Source organism: Ictalurus furcatus, chromosome 1 (assembly GCF_023375685.1).
Source record: "Ictalurus furcatus strain D&B chromosome 1, Billie_1.0, whole genome shotgun sequence".
Classification (NCBI taxonomy): Eukaryota; Metazoa; Chordata; class Actinopteri; order Siluriformes; family Ictaluridae; genus Ictalurus; species Ictalurus furcatus.
In genome coordinates this window covers 8,992,952-9,012,222 of record NC_071255.1, presented here as the reverse complement: position 1 = coordinate 9,012,222, position 19,271 = coordinate 8,992,952, and the positions used below count along the sequence as shown (strand labels likewise).

Here is a 19,271-nt window from a genome sequence, read left to right as displayed (position 1 = left end):
GGGTTTAAGTCAGGATTTTGGCCATAACAGATCACAAATCTTCCTTTTTTTCAAGCCATTACTTTGGAAAATATACAGTTGGGTCCATTACTTTTGAGTCTGTGAGAATGGACTATGTAAAATTAAATGGCTGTATTCGGGGTAGTGGTGGCTTGGCGGTTAAGGCTTTGGCTTACTGATCGGAAGGATGGGGGTTCAAGCCCCAGCACTGCCAGGCTGCCACTGTTGGGCCCTTTAGCAAGGCCCTTAACCCTCTTTGCTCCAGGGGCACTGTATCATGGCTGACTCTGCGCTCTGACCCCAACTTCCTGACATGCTGGGGATATGCGAAGAAAAGAATTTCACTGTACATATGTATATGTGATCAATAAAGACTCGTTATTTCCTAAACATTTAATGCAATATTTTTTGTTAAACCCCTTGAATTAAAGCCGAAAGTAACTGTGTCACTGTCCAAATACTTATGGATCTGATTGTATATTTTCACCCTAAATGTAGATGTCTGACTGACTAGAACAGGTTCTCCTCAACAATTTGCTTATATTTGGCTCCATCTACGTTGCCTGTGATGGCAACAATGATTCCTCTTGCTGAAAAGCAACCCAAGAGCATGATGCAACCACCACCGCCCTTTATGGTAGGAGTGGTGTTAATTGCATGTTAGACTGTTTTTAACATAATGCTTAGATTTTAGGAACAATGGCTCACTTTTCTTTTCAAAAGCTTTTGAAGATTTTGAAGATCGTTTATATATTAGCCTTTGTCATATAGTAAGTGGCTTCCCACTGGCCACGCTCCCATAGACGCCAGATCTGTGAAGAGCTGACGATATTGTTGATGTCTGCATAGGTTCATGAGTTCTTTGTTATAGTGGTGGAAATCAAAACTGACCATTATCGGAGTTATTCTTTAGTATTATTTATCTTATAGCTAGTCACCCATTTGAGTGGTGAGGTAAACAAAATATCTGATCTAAAAACAAGTAGTTCTATGAATAATGTAAATTTGAATCTAATAAAAACATGTTCCTTGAGTGGAAATCTCAGTTCATGGCTGCAGTAAATAGCCAAAATATTTGGTACAAATTTAAATAATGAGCTGAGGGGGGTCCCTGCCATTTATTTTACAGTTGAAAGGGTCACTGGCTGCAAAATGTCTGATATGACAAACCTCAAACAAACAGCACACCTTTAATAAACTCATACATTGTAAATAAACTAATATAAGAGCTAGTATGTGTCCTGTCTTCAAATTCTTCATTTTGCTGATCGTATGGTTTTCAGTATAGCACTGAAAGCACAGTTTTTATTTGGCTTGTGACCTTAGTTATACAGTGGATATAAAAAGTCTACATACCCCTGTTAAAATTGCACCTTTTTGTGATGTTAAAAATGAAACCAAGATAAATCATGTCTGAAAGATTTCAGTCTTTAATGTGATATAGCTAGCAATAAAATTCATGTAAAAAAATAAATAAATAAATAAACAAATAGAAACATTTCAGGGGAAAAAAATAAGAAAAAAACTTACAGTAACCTGGTTGTATAAGTGTGCACATCCTTTTATAATGGGTCATGTGACTGTGCTCAGAATTAACCAATCATATCCCAACGTAATCATCATACACCTGTCATCAATGAAGTGATTTAGATTAACCCCAAATAAAGATCCGTTGTTTGTGTAGGATTTTCTTTACAGTGACGTTATAAAAAAAAAAAACAGGACGCCTCTCTAAAATTAATAATAGAACAAGTAGAAAACTTACCAGGGAGGCTGCCAAGAGATCTATGCCAACATTAAACATCCACTGTAGGGATAGCTGGCAAGTAGTGGTCCCTCCTTGCATGTGACAACTATCTCTTGTATTCTTCACATGTCTTGTCTGGGCTATGGGGTGGAGTGGATAGACGGAAGGCCTTTCTCATGCCTAAATCACTTCAAACCATGTGACAAAATGTGTTATGGTCTGATGAGACCAAAGTAGAAAATTTTGGACATAAAAACAAAACAGCTACACCATACCCGTGGTGAAGCATGGTGGTGGCAGCATCGTGCTTCTCTTCAACTGGGACTGGGGGTCTAGTCGAGATAATGGATAGCTCCAAATGCCAATCAGTTTTGGCACAAAACCTGTGGGCTTCTGTTACACAACTAAAGATGAATAAACATTTCACCTTCAGCACGATAATGATCCAAAGCACAAATCCAAGTCAATAAAGGAATGGCCCAGTCAGAGCTCAGATCTAAATTCTATCAAAATCTGGTGGAAGGACTTGAAGAGGGCTGTGTACAGGAGATTTCTTTGCAATTTGATAGCTCTAGAGCATTTGTGTTGGAAAGAGTGGGGGGGGGGGGGGGATTATTATTATACATAATAATCAATCTCCTATAACATGTTTTGTTCCAGCATTAAAGTAACCAAGGACTCTGGTGGCTTAGATGCTTTTTAATTATTTACACACATATTACAATATTATTACCAACTGCTGCAACAGACAACAACACTAATTACAAAGGATCAACGATTATGTAAGGGATAAAACACAATGGGGTGCGCTGTTACAGGAAAAGAACCGAAAACAGGGTGGTGTGGCGTGGCCTGATGTGAAGTAGAGTTACTGTAACCAACCTGTAGTGGATTATTTTCCAATTACAACACGTCCTGATGTGTTTTATTCCCTTTACACCTCAGTGATTTGTGAATGATTAAAAATACCAATGTATCAATGAAGGACACTTTATACTTTTTAATCATTTATAGTTACATTTCATTTTGTAGATCAAAAATCAGTGAGAGATGTTAGTTCATTTTATCGCTTGCGTCACAATAGCTATATTTTCTTTGCTCTCTCTTGAAGTTAATAAAACAACAACAACAACAAAGCTTGTTATTTCATTTATAAAACTGCAGTGCAAACTTTTTTTTTTTCCTGGCATCCAAGGCTCTTTCCCTAAATGTTATCTCCTTACAGAAAAGAAAACGAAGTTTTTCTTTGTTATAAACAACAACAACATGTTTTTAATCAGTGTATTATTAGGCTTAGATTATGTGGTGTCCAGCATACAAGTGCATGAGCCGTTACTATGGAAACGATGATGTATAACATTACAACGCATTAATACTGAATTGCAGCTGGAACTATTGTCAGAGCTGCTGATACAGTAAAAGTTTCAATTAAACTTTAAAAAAAAAAAAAAAAAAAAAAAAAACCGTTTCATGTTGTTGTTTTGCTGTTCTGGTCAAAGGGGAAATCTAACCGGGCTACAGAGACACGTCATACTGTATAACTAGTTCTCCATTGGCTGTGTTTCTGTTTTACTTCCTGGTTCAGTAACCAATCAGAGCGGAGGAATATGCAGCCTCCGGATACAAACACGGAAATAGATAGCGTAGACGTCAACGGTGCATACAGCGTTAGGTTTTTGTGGATATTTTTTGCACTGTTGAACTTTTATTAATAATTAATAATTGAAGTCCAGTTTACTTTCTCGTTCTATGGATTTTCTGGAGTTGTTATCATGGTCGTGCATCCTGTTTACCATCGGCATGTTCTCCACAGGACTGTAAGCTGCCACGTTATTCTCCACATTTATGAACCGAAGTGTACATTTACTTCCTGTAAAGGAATTAACACCACTGTCAACAATCTCGTAATAATATCTGCGCACAAAACGCATCTCATCAAACCTTATCAAGCGTTACTCACGAGAGTTACACCGATCAGCCATAACATTAAAACTATCTGCTCAATATTGTGTAGATCTGTCTAACAGATCCTTTAAGTCTTGTAAGTTGGATCATATCGGAATTGTTTGGCCAGCTCCTCAGATCGGATGGAGATCTGGGGAATTTGGAGGCCAAGTCAACACCTTGAGCTCTTTGTCATGTTCCTCAAACCATTCCTGAACAATTATCCTGCTGAATTAGGGTATACTGTTGCTATGAAGGGGTGTACTTGGTTTGCAACAATGTTTAGGTAGGTGGTAGGTGTCAAAGTAACATGTAAATGAATGCCAAGACCCAAGGTTTCCCAGCAGAACATTGCACATCACATGTTGCCATCAACAGCTTGCGTTCTTTCCATAGTGCATCCTGGTTCCATCTCTTCGCCAGGTAAGTGACGCACAAAGCTGTCCACATGATGTAAAAGAAAACGTGGTTCATCAGACCAGACCACCTTCCATTGCTTCATGGTCCAGTTCTGATGCTCATGTGCACATTGTAGGCACTTTCGGCGATGGACAGGGGTCAGCATGGACACTCTGACCGGTCTGCAGCTACGCAGCCCCATACACAGCAAGCTGTGATGCACTGTGTGTTCTGACTCCTTTCTGTCATAGCCAGTATTAACTTTATCAGCAGTTTGTGCTACAGTAGCTCTTCTGTGGGATCGGACCAGATGGGCTAGACTTCGCTCCCCACACGCATCAATGAGCCTTGGGTGCCCATGACCCTGTCACCAGTTCACCGGTTGTCCTTCCGTGGTCCACTTTTGGTACTAACCACTTCGTACAGGGAACACCCCACAAGACCTGCTGTTTTGGACATGCTCTGACCCAGTCGTCTAACCATCACAATTTGGCCCGTGTCAAAGTCATTCAGATCCTTACGCTTGCCCATTTTTCCTGCTTCCAACACATCAACTTTGAGAACTGACTGTTCACTTGCTACCTTATATATCCCTCCCTTTGACAGGTGCCGTTGTAATTAGACAATCAATGTTATTCACGTCAGTGGTTTTAATGTTATGGCTGATCTGTGTATATCCATATCATACAGGAGCTATTATTGCTACAACCCAAAATGATACAGGATAGCAATTACATAAGGAAACCTAAATCTTTGTGGAACATAACTCTTCACTTTCACGTCCTAATGGAGATTGTTAAAGGATGACCCATTTGGAGGAGAAACTCACTATGCCTACAGATAAACGAGTCTCAATGCTAGTGTGAACTGTAAAACATAAAATGTGTCGAAAATGCCTAGTTGTAGACCGATTAAACATTTTGACCTCTTCCATTTAGATTAGATTAGATTAGATCTAGATTGAACATTTCTCAATTCACTAAACATTTAATAATAAACATTTGTCAATTCACTTATACTTATTACATGGTTAGTATTTAAAATGTCGCCATTGAAATAAAAACGTGTGATATAAGAGTGTTCAGCAACTTTTTTTTTTTTTTTTTGACTGGCAGTGTATTTAAATGAATGATTTTACACTCCGTGTCGAATACTGTATGTTCTATAAGAAGCCATTTTGGATTCAGTCACTCAGCTTGGCACAGTTACAAGACACCTACTCATCATACTTGCTAAATCTTGTTAAACATTTGTTTAAAGTGTTAAATCCACAGCTGATCAATTTGAACAGGAAAGCAGGTTTACAAGTTTATGTTCTGCTTGAATTAATTTATTTTTTTAAAGCTTTCCTTACTACGTTAGGTTAATGTTGATCTTTTGAAGGTGCAGCATGAAATGACGGGCACTCTGTAGGCCTTTTTGTATCTCTCTGAGGTGATTATTAGCCTGATTTAGTTTACTTCAGCCAGTATTAACTTGAGATGTTCTGCCAATATTAGCTGGTTTAGAACGTACATAAAAACAAATATATTTTTTTATTATAACTCAATCGTCACTGGGCTGAACTGATACTATCCTCATTCTTCCACTCTGTATATCTCATCTCTTTCCAATCTGTTTTTTTAATGTGCTACTTTTAGCTTCTTCTCACCGTTTTTCCCTTGGGGGAATCACTGGCATTTTAAGGGCCATTTCAATACTTTATTGGCTCGAGTGACGTTTTAGATTATTCTTTTATGGACCAAAGATTTTGAGGCAACATGACCGTAACCTTCAGGAACAGATCTTGCCCGAAGGGTGGTATGGAAAATGGATGGATGGACTGTCTAGTCACAAAGATTGTTTCTTGCCACATAACAGCTTCAGGGTCCTTGGTGCAATCCTAAACTTGGGGTACTATTATGTATAGGGGTTCACCTGTTCGCCCTCTGCCCACGAGTTAGTGGGTTTCCTCCCACCTCCCGAAAACATTCCAGTAGGTGGACTGACTATGCTAAATTGCCCCTAGGTGTGAATGAGTGTGTGAATGTGTGTCGTGCCTTTAGACGGACAGGCATAATAATAAAACGTTTTATTTATATAGCGCCTTTCTACAAGCTCAAGGACACTTTACACTTCATATACGTTTAACAGGACAAAGTAGATTAATATACATTTGAACATAAGTTATTATCTCGATTATAAAACACCAATCAGTAATAGTCAGAGAAAAGACTGAGTTTTAAAAATAGAAATAGAGGCGATGGAGGCTCCACAGTTTAGGTGCAACTACACTGAAGGATCTCCTATCAAAAGTGGATAGGCGACATCTAGGGACAGACAACAATTTGGACTCAGAAGAACAACGAGTGCGTACTGGTGTGTATGGATGCAGCAGGTTACATATATATATATATATATATATATATATATATATATATATATATATATATATATATATATAATATGTGTATATATAACGAGGCATCTGATCCAGGGTGTATTCCTGCCTCATGCCCAGTGTTCCCAGGATAGACTCCTGATCCACCACCACTCTGACCCAGGATAAAGATGAATCAATGAATTTTCTTGCTGCTCCCCTCTGTCTAAATCCCATCCCTCTGAAAGCACTGGCAGCCTGTTCAGAACAGTCCCTCCAGGATTGAGCGATTTTGCAATCACAGAAATGAACGCAAAATCAAGCAAACTCTGCAGTATTCAGAAGATCTTTCAGTTTTTCAAAATTTCCATCAATTCGGATCCAATCGGACGTCATCACGGCGCGCATTCGGTCAGCGCCCTCTTCGATTCACGTGCGTCGAACATGAGTACAGCTAAAAGGTCTCATTTACCAACAAATATCACTGTGAAAGACAAGTCAGTGCAATTGCAATTTCTGCAGTTTTCAAGTTGTTTTCTGCCCAAAAAATTACAAAACCCAGTACGGACTGTCAGAGAGAAGTACAAATCAGCTTTGATGTGTTTGGAAAAATCTGCTCCTGACTATAAAGTGAACACTCGAGTCATACAGGTCATACTTCCACACTGTGAGGGGATGCACGCTTCAAATGCCTCTGAAGTCTTTGCTGAACCTTACTTGGCAGTGTGTGCGTTTATTTAGTGCAAAAAAATTTTTGTGAGCCTTTATCCAAACGGACTGGGCCAGCATAGTTCTATTTCTGTCTGACAAATCCTTCAGTGTATGCGTGTGTGTGTATATTGCAGGACCGATTTGAGGAAAATGAGAGCCACCCAGAGTGCCGAGAGTGTCCAGTTCCTGCCTTTCATTACCACGTGCTTAAAGTGAGTGCCCAGGATTCATGCAAATGTATACCGTCTGTTAGTGTCGTCTTGTGCGTACGTGCTTGTATGTATGTATGAATGCCTACATTTGCTTGTGTGCACAACAGTTTTGCATACTAGATGATAAAACAACCAGACACGTTTACAGTGTCTCTGTATATCTTCAGTAATCTAGGCTGGCTGTACTATGGCGTGTTGAAAAACGATGGCACGCTGATGTTCGTTAATTCCATCGGAGCCTCTCTACAGTGTCTGTATATCCTCACCTACTTCCATTATGCCAAAGAGAAGGTGGGTACAATAAGATCCAGAGCCAAAATATTAACTAATCTTTACAACAAATAAAAATCTGGCATGTTGGCTGTTGTTTATAGTGAAAGCTTTGTGGCATTTATATGGCATTTTACAGAAGATGCACTAAATAGTTACCAAGTTATATATAGTGTTTGGGCATGCAGTAGAGATTTCAAATTAATTTTTGGATTGTTTCTTTGTTTGTGTGTGTGTGTGTGTGTGTGTGGGGTGGGTGTCTATCTCAGAGGAATGTGTTTGTGCAGACACTGGGCATGGTGTGTGTGTTGTGTGTATCGTGGGTGTATTTCAGCATGATTGTTCCTACTGGAAGCACTCAGCTTTCGCAGCTCGGCCTCGCCTGCAGCGTCTTCACCATCGCCATGTACCTTTCACCGCTCGCTGACCTGGTATGAAAACATCTCCACTGTTTCTTTGACTTTTCCACATACTCGAATAGTGAAGACATCAAACTATGAAATGAGGCATGTGGAATTGTTCACTGACTGAAAAGTGCTTTAAAAAAAAAATCAAAACGTAGCTTTAAGGTACTTCAGAGTATCCTCGATGACAGCTTTGGCATTCTTTTAGCATGCAGCTGGGATGCTTCAAGAAGTTCCCATATGCTGTGCACTTCTTGGCAGATTTTTTTTTTTCTATAGTCTGAATAAAAATGATTTATAGAAGGAACAAATATATATAATTTTAGTATTTCACAAAAAAAAAGAAGAATATAATCAATTAATTTTAATCGACTTAGCTCATTAGCGTAAATATTTGGATGTATCTTAGAAACAAATGTTAAGTGTAAGCTTTAGATAAAAAGATCTTGGTTATATGCACAAGTCTAACTTTTTAACTAGTACTGGACAGGGGAAACAGGTGGCTACTGTTACACCACAGGGGCAGCGGTTAAGGCTCTGGGTTACTGATCAGAAGGTCGGGGGTTCAAGCCCCAGCACTGCCAGGCTGCCACTGTTGGGCCCTTGAGCAAGGGCCCTTAACCCTCTCTGCCCCAGGGGCGCTGTATCATGGCTGACCCTGCACTCTGACCTCAGCTTCCTGACATGCTGGGGTATGCAAAGAAAAGAATTTCATTGTACATATGTATATGTGATCAATAAAGACTCATTATCATTATCATTACTATAATGCAACATGCAACACACACTGCTTGGATAGGGACACACATTTGTGCTCAGGAGCACTGTCATGCTGGAACAGGTTTGGGCCCCTTAGTTCCAGTGAAGGGAAATGTTCAAAAAGTACATACAGTGGATATAAAGTCTACACACCCCTATTGGGGTGGCAGGTTTTTGTGATTTAAAAAATAAATAAATAAAATAAACCAAGATAAATCATATCAGATCCTTTTCTACCTTTATTGTGAATTTTTAACCTATTAATTAAAGTGAAAAACATTATGAAGGGAAGAAAGTACAATAACCTGGTTGTGTAAGTGTAAACTTTAGTTGATTTTAGATTTTATCACAGCCTTCGGTCTTTTGTGGTAAGAGTCAGTCAGTTTGGCACATCTTGACTTAGCGATATTTTGCCATACTTCCTTGCAAAAGCATTATAATTCTGTCAGATTGGCTGGGCATGTCTTGTGCACAGACCTCTTCAGGTCACCACACAGATTTAGATTGGATTTAGGTCTGGAGTCCTGGACTCTGGCTAGGCCTGTCCAAAACCTTGAACTTGTTTTGGTGAAACCATTTGTTTGTTCTAGAGATTTGCTTTGGGTGATTGTCATGCTGAAAGGTGAAATTCCTCTTTATCTTAAGTGTTTTAGCAGAAGCCTTAAGTTTTTGCATCAAAATTGACTGGTATTTGGAGCTATTCATTATTCCCTCCACCCTAATTAAAGCACAGGTTTCAATTGAAGACAAACAGCCCCAAAGTATGATGCTGCCACCACCATGCTTCAGCATGGGCATGGTGTTCTTTTGGTGGTGGTGTTTTTTTTTTTGTGACAAACATATATTTTGATATTATGGCGAAAAAAGTTCAACTTTGGTCTCATCAGATATCATAACACATTATTCCACATGGTTTTGGGAGATTTGATATATTTTTAAAATTTATTTCCTGGTTAAAAAAAGGCTTTCGCCTTGCCACCCTACCCCAAAGCCCAGATATATGAAGAATTTGAGCGGCTGTTGTCACATGTAGGGAGCAACCAGTACTTTCCAGAAACTGCTGCCATTCTTTTGATGTTGCTGTAGGTCTCTTGGAAGCCTCCCTGACCAGTTTTCTCCTGATCTTCTCATCAATTTTAGAGGGACGTCCTGTTCTTAGTAGTGTCACTGTCGTGGTATATTTTTCCTTGTTGATTATTGTCTATACAGTGTTCTATGGTATATTTAATGCCTTGTAAAAAATTTCTAACACTCTACTGATTGATATTTTTCAACAATGAGATCTCGTACCTGCTTTGTAAGCTCTTTGTGGCCAATGGCTTGTCCAGTTGGATGTTACCAAGAAGGTGTCAGTAAAATCCGATAGGAACAGTTGTACATTATTTGGGGTTAATCAGTCACTTTAGTTGATGGCAGGTGTATACTAATTAGTATTTAACATGAGATTGGTTGATTCTGAACACTGCCACATTCCCAATTATAAAAGGGTGTGCACACAAGTTTTTTGTTTTTCCTTTCCCCACCCCAAAAAAAACATTTCTGGGTGTTTGTCACATGATATTTATACGTCGCAATTTCACTATAAAGGTGAAAAAGGTTCTGACATGATTGATTTAACTTTTACATGACAAAAAAAAAACCTGCCATACACAGGGGTGTGTGTTTAACAGAGTTTTTAAATCCATAGAATGGGGTCAGGTGTCCACAAACTTTTGGCCACATAGTGTATTTGAAGTGTAGGAACCACGGGGTGCTCCATCACAGTTGAATTCATTCAATGTGCTTGTTGTTAAATGAGCGTTTCCTGAGAAATCTTGAACAGTTGATAGTGCACGCGTCAACGGACACAATTCAAGCCTGTAATTTAAATTTAAAGGCAACATTTCATTTTGATATGAAAGTTCACTGGGAAGCTAATGTATTATAACTCCTACTTTGTGTTGAGATGCAGAAGACCTCATTGGATTGCACTCTTCTCAGCCAAGAACAGGAACTTGAGCCTATCATGGGCACAGGCTCACTGTAACTGGAAAAACATCACCTGATCTATTTGTCCAGTTTCTGTGAGCCTGGGCCCATGATAGCCTCAGAGTCCTCTTCTTGGCTGACAGGAGTGGAACCCGATGTGGTCTTCTGCTGTTTTGGTCCATCAGCCTCAAGGCTCAATGTTTTGTGCATTCTGAGATGCTTTTCTGCTCACAGAGTGGTTACTTGAGTTACCATAATCTTCCTGTCAGCACAAAGGAGAATGACCAGTCTGGCCATTGTCCTCTGACCTTTCTCATCAACAAGGCGCTTTTGCCCGCAGAACTGCCCAGGAGATCAGCAGTTTCTGAAATGCTATGGTCACTTAGATCACATTTTACCCCATTGTCTGATGTTTGATATGAACATCAGTAAAAGCTCTTGACTTGTATCTGGATAATTTTATGATTGCACTACTGCCACATGATTGCCCGATTGGATTGGGTGACAATGTGTTCTTAATGAAGTGGCCAGTGTATGTTTATCAGATCATGAGAATTCCATGAAGCTATACGTTATTCTTATACGCCAGATTTTCCAGTCGGAAAAGTCAGCTTTAATTTTTGTGCTCCTGCTGTGGAAGGCAATCAGAAGAGAGACCTAATGCAACACAATGGCACATTTGAATTCTGAAAGTAGGACAGATACACAGAAACGCAGAGAAGCAGCAAGCAGTGCCGTGAACAGACAGAGCAGTAGCTGATGTGTTTCAAAAGGGCAAAGCATTAATATGAATGGAATATGAATGGTGCTTCTGGTAGAGGTCATATCAATATTTTTCTCTGTTAAGTTATTCTAATATTGTGGTATTCTGTATATGATAATAATGTTAGAAATAAGCAATATCGCATGAGCAAGAGTGCCGATATGCTGAATGCCAAGAATATTCACTGCATCTGCACGACTGCGAGTGTTATATTGCTTTTAGACAGCAAGTTCTATAAACAAGTAATTAATATTGTGAAACTGGCATTTCAGACCCCATATAGGCAAATATTTCGAGGGGTTTTTGCGCCGTCAAGGAAAATAATTCGCAAAGAAGCCACAGCTGGATAGAACTTTGAATAGAACGTTGCCATGACAACACAGACTGACCGACAGCTCGTAGTAAGTGTAGTAAAGGTTTCAATGTAATGAACTATCGCTAAGATTGGAATTTAATGTAGCAAACAAAGAGAAAGGGGCGTGATACGAACAGTGCAACGTACCAGTATTAAATATTAACACTCTTGGAAAGCTGAGTGTCCAATCAAATTAATGGACCAGAACAAACTGTTAGTATAAAAATAATTTTAAATTCATGGTGTGTAACATCTTGATATAGGAACCGAGAACATAATTTGAATCTTACACTAGGGTTATGGCGGCTTAATGGTTAGCATGTTTACCTCACACCTCCAAGGTTGGGGGTTCAATTCCCACCTCCGCCCTATGTGTGCATGGAGTTTTTGGATGTTTCCTCCCCCAGTCCAAAGACATGCGCTGTAGTAGTTCCCTGGGATAGGCTTCAGGCTCCCCACAACCCCATATAAGATAATCAGTACAGAAAATGAATGGGTGGCTGGAATATTACACAGACAATATAATATTATTCAAACTGTTTCTTCAGCCATCACATCACCATTTCAGTCTGTGTTACTTTCTTGTTTCTGTTCTAGTGTCTGGCTTTAAAGCCTTCTTGTTCTTCTTTTGGTCATTGAAAATGACGACGTCATTGTAAACATTTGGGGAAACAACCGGGACAGCATTTCCTCGCCAGACTCAGAATCCTGGAATTTATCATCTTAAAGGATCTGGAATTTATCATCTTAATAATGGAAAATGAATCAATCCACTGTAGCTGTTGTGGTTTGGGAAAGGGGCATAGATTTTCAGTTCCCCAGTAGATAGAAACATGTCAACTTTACTTTGTGTTAGACAGTTCAGCATTTTGGGGTTAAAAAGTAGAATGAATTAAAGACTTTTCATTCTGTGATTAAGTTGCCCTTATCAGGTCTATTAGAACAGTCTACAAATCCTTTCCATGTGTCGATGTCAACTCGCATAGTCGTATGAACTTGCGACGATGTTCAACATAATCAGCATCTAGAACTCTAATCTAGGATTCACTGGCTTGTCCTTCTTATGTAACCCTTAAAAATTCAATTCTATGTATACAACAAAATGTTTCCACATCAGAAAGGGTTCTAAACTAGAACCTTTTTAGGAAGCTAAGAACCCTGTCTTTCTTATCCCTCGTTTATTCTTCTGCATTACAGTATATTTGCAGCAATGTAGTAATGAGAGAGGGTTTGTGGGTAAACGTGGCTCATTGATGTACTAGCGTGCAGTCCTCCAAGTTTGTTTCAGATCATATTAGTTAGATATTTTAACTGTTTCAGTAGTTAACATGAGCATCAGGTAGATGTTTGTTAGCAGAATATGAACAGCGTTTCAAAGCCGCAGTGCTTATTAAAGTGCACCTGTTATGGTTTGTCAGATATTACCTTTCATGTAGTGTATTAGAGCTGTTTGTGAATGTAAAAACGTCTGCAAAGTTTCAAAAATCAAAGCGCACGACAAACGGAGTTATTGACTCCCGGAAGAAGGAAGCGATTCTGAACAGCTGAAACGAGTCGTTAGTGATTCCAGACTTTACTTCCTGTACTAACCTACGTAGGTTTGTAATAAAAAAGCCCCGCCTCTGGTCTTCATCGGCTGCCCGCTGACAGACGGAGCTGAAAGTCGTTATGGTAGTGGGCGTTTCCTTTTCTGATGGCGGTAGGCCAATCACAACAGACTGGGACATCTGACCAATCAGAGCAGCGTATGCTCTCTGAAAGGAGGAGTTTAGAATGAATCATTTAGAACGGATCATTGAACGAGTCGTTTGTGACACTGGGGGAAACAGGTAATGCTGCAGTTTAAATTATGAGCACGTTAAAGTGTTTTTTGAGCTTGGATGCATGTAAATCTATTGTACGAGACCTTTAAAACAACACATTTCAAAACCATAACAGGTGCGCTTTAATACTTTAATAGCAGTGCATTGTTGAGTTAGAACCTGGAAATAAGCAGTATTGATTCACTTCTTCTCTCCAGTTCGTTCTGGAACGAAGCGCGAGCCTTTCATTTCATGTTTTTCATTTGTGGATATGTACCTGTTCCTTGCGAGTATGTTGGCAGACACCTGTGCGACCTCCCACGCACAACGCCCTCACGTGTTCACAAATACGCAGATGTAAAGATATAAATCAGGCCCGAGAGTGCTTCTTTGGAACGACAGTGTCATCTCTTGTATGATGATGATGAAGATGATGATGATCAGACTTCTGTGATGGAAGCTTTACAACGCCAGACCCATCCATTGTCTTAAGAAATAAATTAGAAACGTTTGTGCTAAATAAAAGCTTAGGCATGGCAAACATACAGCAGCACTGGCATACCATTACGTAATTACAGGTGCATTTAAACTGTTCCTGCCCATCAACTGTAGACTACATTCACTGGCTTAGCCCATGAAAAACCTGATTTTGATGCCTCATGCATGCCAGCGATAGCAAATCTAAAAAGAAACGAGATTATTTTTCAAGAAGAGGACTGCTGTGAGATAAGCCCTTTGAATAGAACTGCAATCTGTCACAGTCATCATGACAAGTTTGTGAGCAGTTTCTCTCAGCAATGCGGGTTCCTTCGACTACAGCAATGGTTTTGGAGCTCATTTGAATTTGCTGAATAATAAATTGCATAAAAATGAGATGTAGGTTTATTTTAATGCTATACCTGCCATATGGTGCAGTCATTTTGTAAAGGGCAGGTGTGTTTGGCATTTAAATCTTGTCCCCCCCACCACCCCAAACACTGTTTACAATTACACGCTTGTTTAATACTTATATATTTAGGTCTTAGAGCATTAATATTAACATTTCGAGAGAAATCTTTCTTTTCTTAGCTATAATAGGAAGACATGGTTGTTGTTTTTTGTTTTTCACATCATGGATTTTTCTCTTCATCATCAGTGTCATAAGAGCAATACTGTTTCGGATTATAAGTGTGTTTGTTTGGCAATGGAACAGAGCAGACCGACTGAAACATGAAAAGTAAGGTTGCTGAACAGCTTTTCTGTCTGTCTGTCTCTCTATGTGTCTTTTTTTTTCCGTCTCATGCTATTGTATGCGTTTTGATCCATTGCTCTGTCTACACGAAGCTATAATTAGTTTCCTGTCTTTCTTTTCGCTCTTTTTGTTTCTTCCTGTTTTTCATGTCACTGTGTGAGTATCCATGTCTTTTATGTCTTTGTGCTGGGAAATGGTGTCTCTGTGTCTGTGTCTCTCACTCTGCGTGTGTGTGTGTGTGATACTGAAACACAACTCGTCAACAACTTAAAATCTTGGAGCCTTTAAGCGATTAACAGATTTTAATCCATTATGTTCTGTGTCTCTTCCAGCTGGAGATAATACGCACTCGTTCAGTAGAGCGTTTGTCCTTCTCCCTCACCGTTGCCACCTTCTTGACATCCACCTCCTGGACTCTGTATGGCCTTCAGCTGGGGGATTACTACATTATGGTGAGGAAAGACCATTCATACATAATTCATATTTAGCCATTTGTATACCACCGACGTGCTCTTGACAAGCGTAACGAGATGAAGAGCTTGGTGTCCTGTTCTCGGCGAGCGTCATGTCTTTGAGTTCACAAGAAGCCCAATTTATTCATCTCATCTTACTTAACCCGGCTTTTTGAAACGGCTCCAGATTGAAGTGCTTTCAGGTCTTTAGTATCATTGGTGTAAAGCCGAAATGTGGCGTGTACTAAATGTAATGTATTTTGGTTCAGTTGTTATTAATAGCTTTCACTTGTGACTTTTGATGATGAAGGAATTTGTCTTTTAGCTCTCGTAGGCATGTGTGTAACATCACTAGAACCTTAGAGCAGAGGCGAAGACCACATTTCATGCCGCTCGTAATTTTGAAACCCGCAGTTTAATAATAAAGAACACTTTAAATGCTTCTTTTTAAAGCCATGTTATTGTTCAGTTATTCGTCTTAAGTTTATATGATTGTGATGTTGCTGTTAAGATTGATTGATGTGATTCTGGACCTGCCTTAGAGTTTAAGGGGTTAAATTGGCAGACGAGTCGTTTTGAGATGCAATTGCAAATGCAAATGTGTTTAAAGTGCACCTATTATGGTTTTTAAACGTGCCTAATTTTGTTTTAAAAGTCTCATACAATAGGTTTACATGCAAGCAAGGTCAAAACACACTTTCATTTTCTCATAATGTACATTGCAGCATTACCTTTTTTTCCCAGTGTCTCGTTCAAGGATCCGTTCATTCTAAACTCCTCCTTTCAGAGAACCTACTCTGCTCTGATTGGTCAGACAGCGCGTGTCGGAAAGGAAACGCCCTCTACCATATCCGAGTTTATCAGATCCGTAATAATGTCGGTTTTACATTAGCAATTTGAGCCCGAGTCTGATAGTGATGCATCGGAAGATCAACCCGAACCACCATCGCAAGCACGACGAGAACAGGACGTTTCTCAGTGGTAAGTTTATATGTAGTTTGGCAATCACGTGAGTTAGCCGGTTAGCAGAGGCTAACAGCTGTGCGCTGTCTGTACATGTATACAACACAAAACCACGTATTTGGAACACTCTGTAGAAAATATATACATAAATAATTAATCATACTTACAGGTTGTCCAAATAAAGTGGGTACAGCCGCATCTTTAATGAATAATCGTTTCGCAAATCCCGCGTTGTCTTCAGCTAGATTTGAGAAGCAGTCGTCGGTGAAAAACACAAATGAAGGTCGGAGTTGAACTGCTGTGGTATCGTTTTAAAATGAATTCTAACCACCTGACGCTTTACATCCTCATCCTTTGGGAGTCCATGCAAAGTGGTTTTGGTTTTGCAGCACAGAAAACGACGTCTTCTAGACACGAACCTAACTGTTTCAGGACGCAACCGGAACTGTAGTGTTTGAGGGCGGGTCAAAGTTCACGCGCAGCCAATGAAGACCAGAGGCGGGTTTTTTGTCACAAAGCTACGTAGGTTAGTACAGGAAGTAAATCTGGAATTTCTGACGACTCGTTTCAGCTGTTCAGAATCGGTTCCTTCTTTTGGGAGTCAATAACTCCATTTGTCATGCACTTATGATTTGTTTTACATTCACAAACAGCTATAGAGCACACTACATGAAGGGTAACATCGGAAAAAGCATAATAGGTGCACTTTAAGGAATAAAAAACATACTGTTTATGAATGATTTCATTTCTCTCTCTCTCGCTCTCTCTCTCTCTCTCTCTTTCTCAGGTGCCCAACACACCAGGCATTGCAACAAGTCTCATCCGTTTCCTCCTCTTCCGGCTTTTCGACTCGGCTAGTCAAGGCAAGCCATCTTCTAAATCCCTCCAGATCTGAGCAGATCTAATTAAGTCACCAAGTGCCTTAGCCATGTTCCCTATGCCAATCTAAACCAAATCCCCTGACACCTCTTACATCACACCCTGTCCTTATACCATGTATGTATGAGGTTTTCTTTGCCTATTCACTTTAGCGCTATTAGTAGAAGCCGATTCTAACCTAAACCAAACTCACCATTGCTCAAACAATCCTGAGAGAATATGATTCAGCTCAGCGGTTATGGTCGTCTGCTGGAAGTTTTGTAAATTCAGCTCCAAGCTTTGTCACACTGCCACTTTGAATAAGACCCTCCACCCACAAATGCTTCATGGTGTCTGTATGCACTGTGACCCCAATTTAAAAAGCACGGTTATGCGGGAAGACATTTTCCCCAAGCCTTGGTCGATTGATCCGCGAATTTACAAATGACACCTCAAGAGTTGTGCTCGCTAACAGATAAGAGCAGTAAAATGAAATTGCGGTCTTATCTGCAAATTAGATCCTGATATCCTGAAGCAATATGTTCAGCTATTGTTTTATACAAACATGCCTGTTAATTGCCAATTTATTTCTATTTTCGAATTCTGTGATTCGTAATTTCCGTGTAAATGCCTTTACGTGACGATTTGCCGAAGGTATACAGTGTAAAAGCTGACCCAGGACCAGACAGACAACGATTTAAAACTCGTGCTTGGCAGCTTTTCGCTGCAGCTCCACTCTGACACACCCCTGGTTCTTAAATAGCGTTATCGGGTGTGTTTGGTTTGGGCTGGAGCGAACACGCACACACCCTGATCTCTGGGTGTGACTTAGTTTACATCTGTTGATGGGCCAAGAGCTTGTGCACTTACGCTAAACCTAGAGAAGCCCTTGACTCCTTGATTTGGTTTGGGTCTAGTTTTTAAATCTACACAGAACTTTACTCCAGAGTTTATCTGTTGCTTTAGTGTCCTACATTTCTTTCTTTTTTTTTTTTTTTTTACTGGCCTTTAGACATTTATTCCCATAGTACTCTATATTTGTATCCCACACTGGATTGTATAAAGATGCTAAGCCATCACAGCCCCTATTAAAGTATTTTTTATAATTCACTTCACTTCCGTCTTCAACCCAGAAAAGCGGATTTAATGATGTTTTTATGTGAAGCAGCTGACCTGGGACTGGTGACGATAGTAAATGTTACGCTCTTTCACTTCCACTAGTCAACTAGTCCAAAAAAAAAATTCCCAAAGAATTGCAGCATGAAGAATGAGCAGTGTATCCTTTATCAGCGGTACAGATATACATGTCCAGACTCCTTGCACCTTGCATTAGATTTCACCAAAAATCTAGAGCAAGGCGTCGAGTGAGGAGTGAAAAACGACCGATCCGTGAGAAGGTGAGAGAGCGCAGATGGAGTTCTTGGCATGTTGCTCCAGTACATCTGCTCAAGTCCACAAGGTTCGCGTTAAGAGACCAACAGAGGTACATATTTACTCGTATGCGTTCACATATTATACAAAGCAAATAAAAGAACGAGCTATTGGAACCAGCATCTTATTTCTCATAAAGTGCTTTATTGTCAGTGGTGTAGACAAAAAGCTTCTGATACTGTTTTATCTGTGCTTCGTTGTGTTTAACAACGTTTTATACACTAAACCGGGGTGTTTCAAGCCAGGGACTTTCGATACAAAAAAATAAATATTTACCTCAATGATCATTATGCTGTTATTCAGATCAAATATATTGAATATGTTTGTAAAGTGTAACACTTTCCATAATGATGTGTGAGGAGTTTTACCGTGTGCAATGTTCTTATGCGCTACGGTTTATCAGTGTGGACTGAGTGGATGTTTTGTTCACTGTTTTCCGTTTTTGCCTGAATGTCTCAGAAATAAAAGCTTATATGATGATGATCTTTATGTAATGGGTATCTTCTGTGTCTGATTTTGAAGGAAGAATTAGAGTAGACGAGCACAGCTTAGCATGTGAATGCCGGTGGATTTTCTCTCAGAGAGGATAATCTCTCAGTGAAAAGCGCAGGCAAACAAAAAATTATCCTTGGTATTATAGCTC

At 39.6% G+C, this 19,271-nt stretch overlaps 1 protein-coding gene across 1 annotated transcript; it reads left to right on the top strand.

The window, feature by feature from the left end:
• The first annotated feature begins 3,385 nt into the window (after positions 1–3,385).
• On the top strand, positions 3,386–19,122 carry slc50a1 (solute carrier family 50 member 1). The gene is made up of 6 exons (XM_053623649.1): positions 3,386–3,564; positions 7,295–7,372; positions 7,540–7,663; positions 7,912–8,073; positions 15,257–15,376; positions 17,127–19,122. Exons 1-6 carry the CDS (start codon positions 3,497–3,499, stop codon positions 17,232–17,234), a joined length of 660 nt encoding a protein of 219 aa, XP_053479624.1. The 5' UTR covers positions 3,386–3,496; the 3' UTR covers positions 17,235–19,122.
• The last annotated feature ends 149 nt before the right edge of the window (positions 19,123–19,271 follow it).

Coding starts and splice junctions, on each gene's coding strand:
- slc50a1 (XM_053623649.1), top strand. CDS start 3,497: ATGGATTTTCTGGAGTTGTTATCATGGTCGTGCATCCTGTTTACCATC. Junction 8,074..15,256: donor TTTCACCGCTCGCTGACCTG/GTATGAAAACAT, acceptor TGTCTCTTCCAG/CTGGAGATAATACGCACTCG. Junction 15,377..17,126: donor TGGGGGATTACTACATTATG/GTGAGGAAAGAC, acceptor TCTCTTTCTCAG/GTGCCCAACACACCAGGCAT.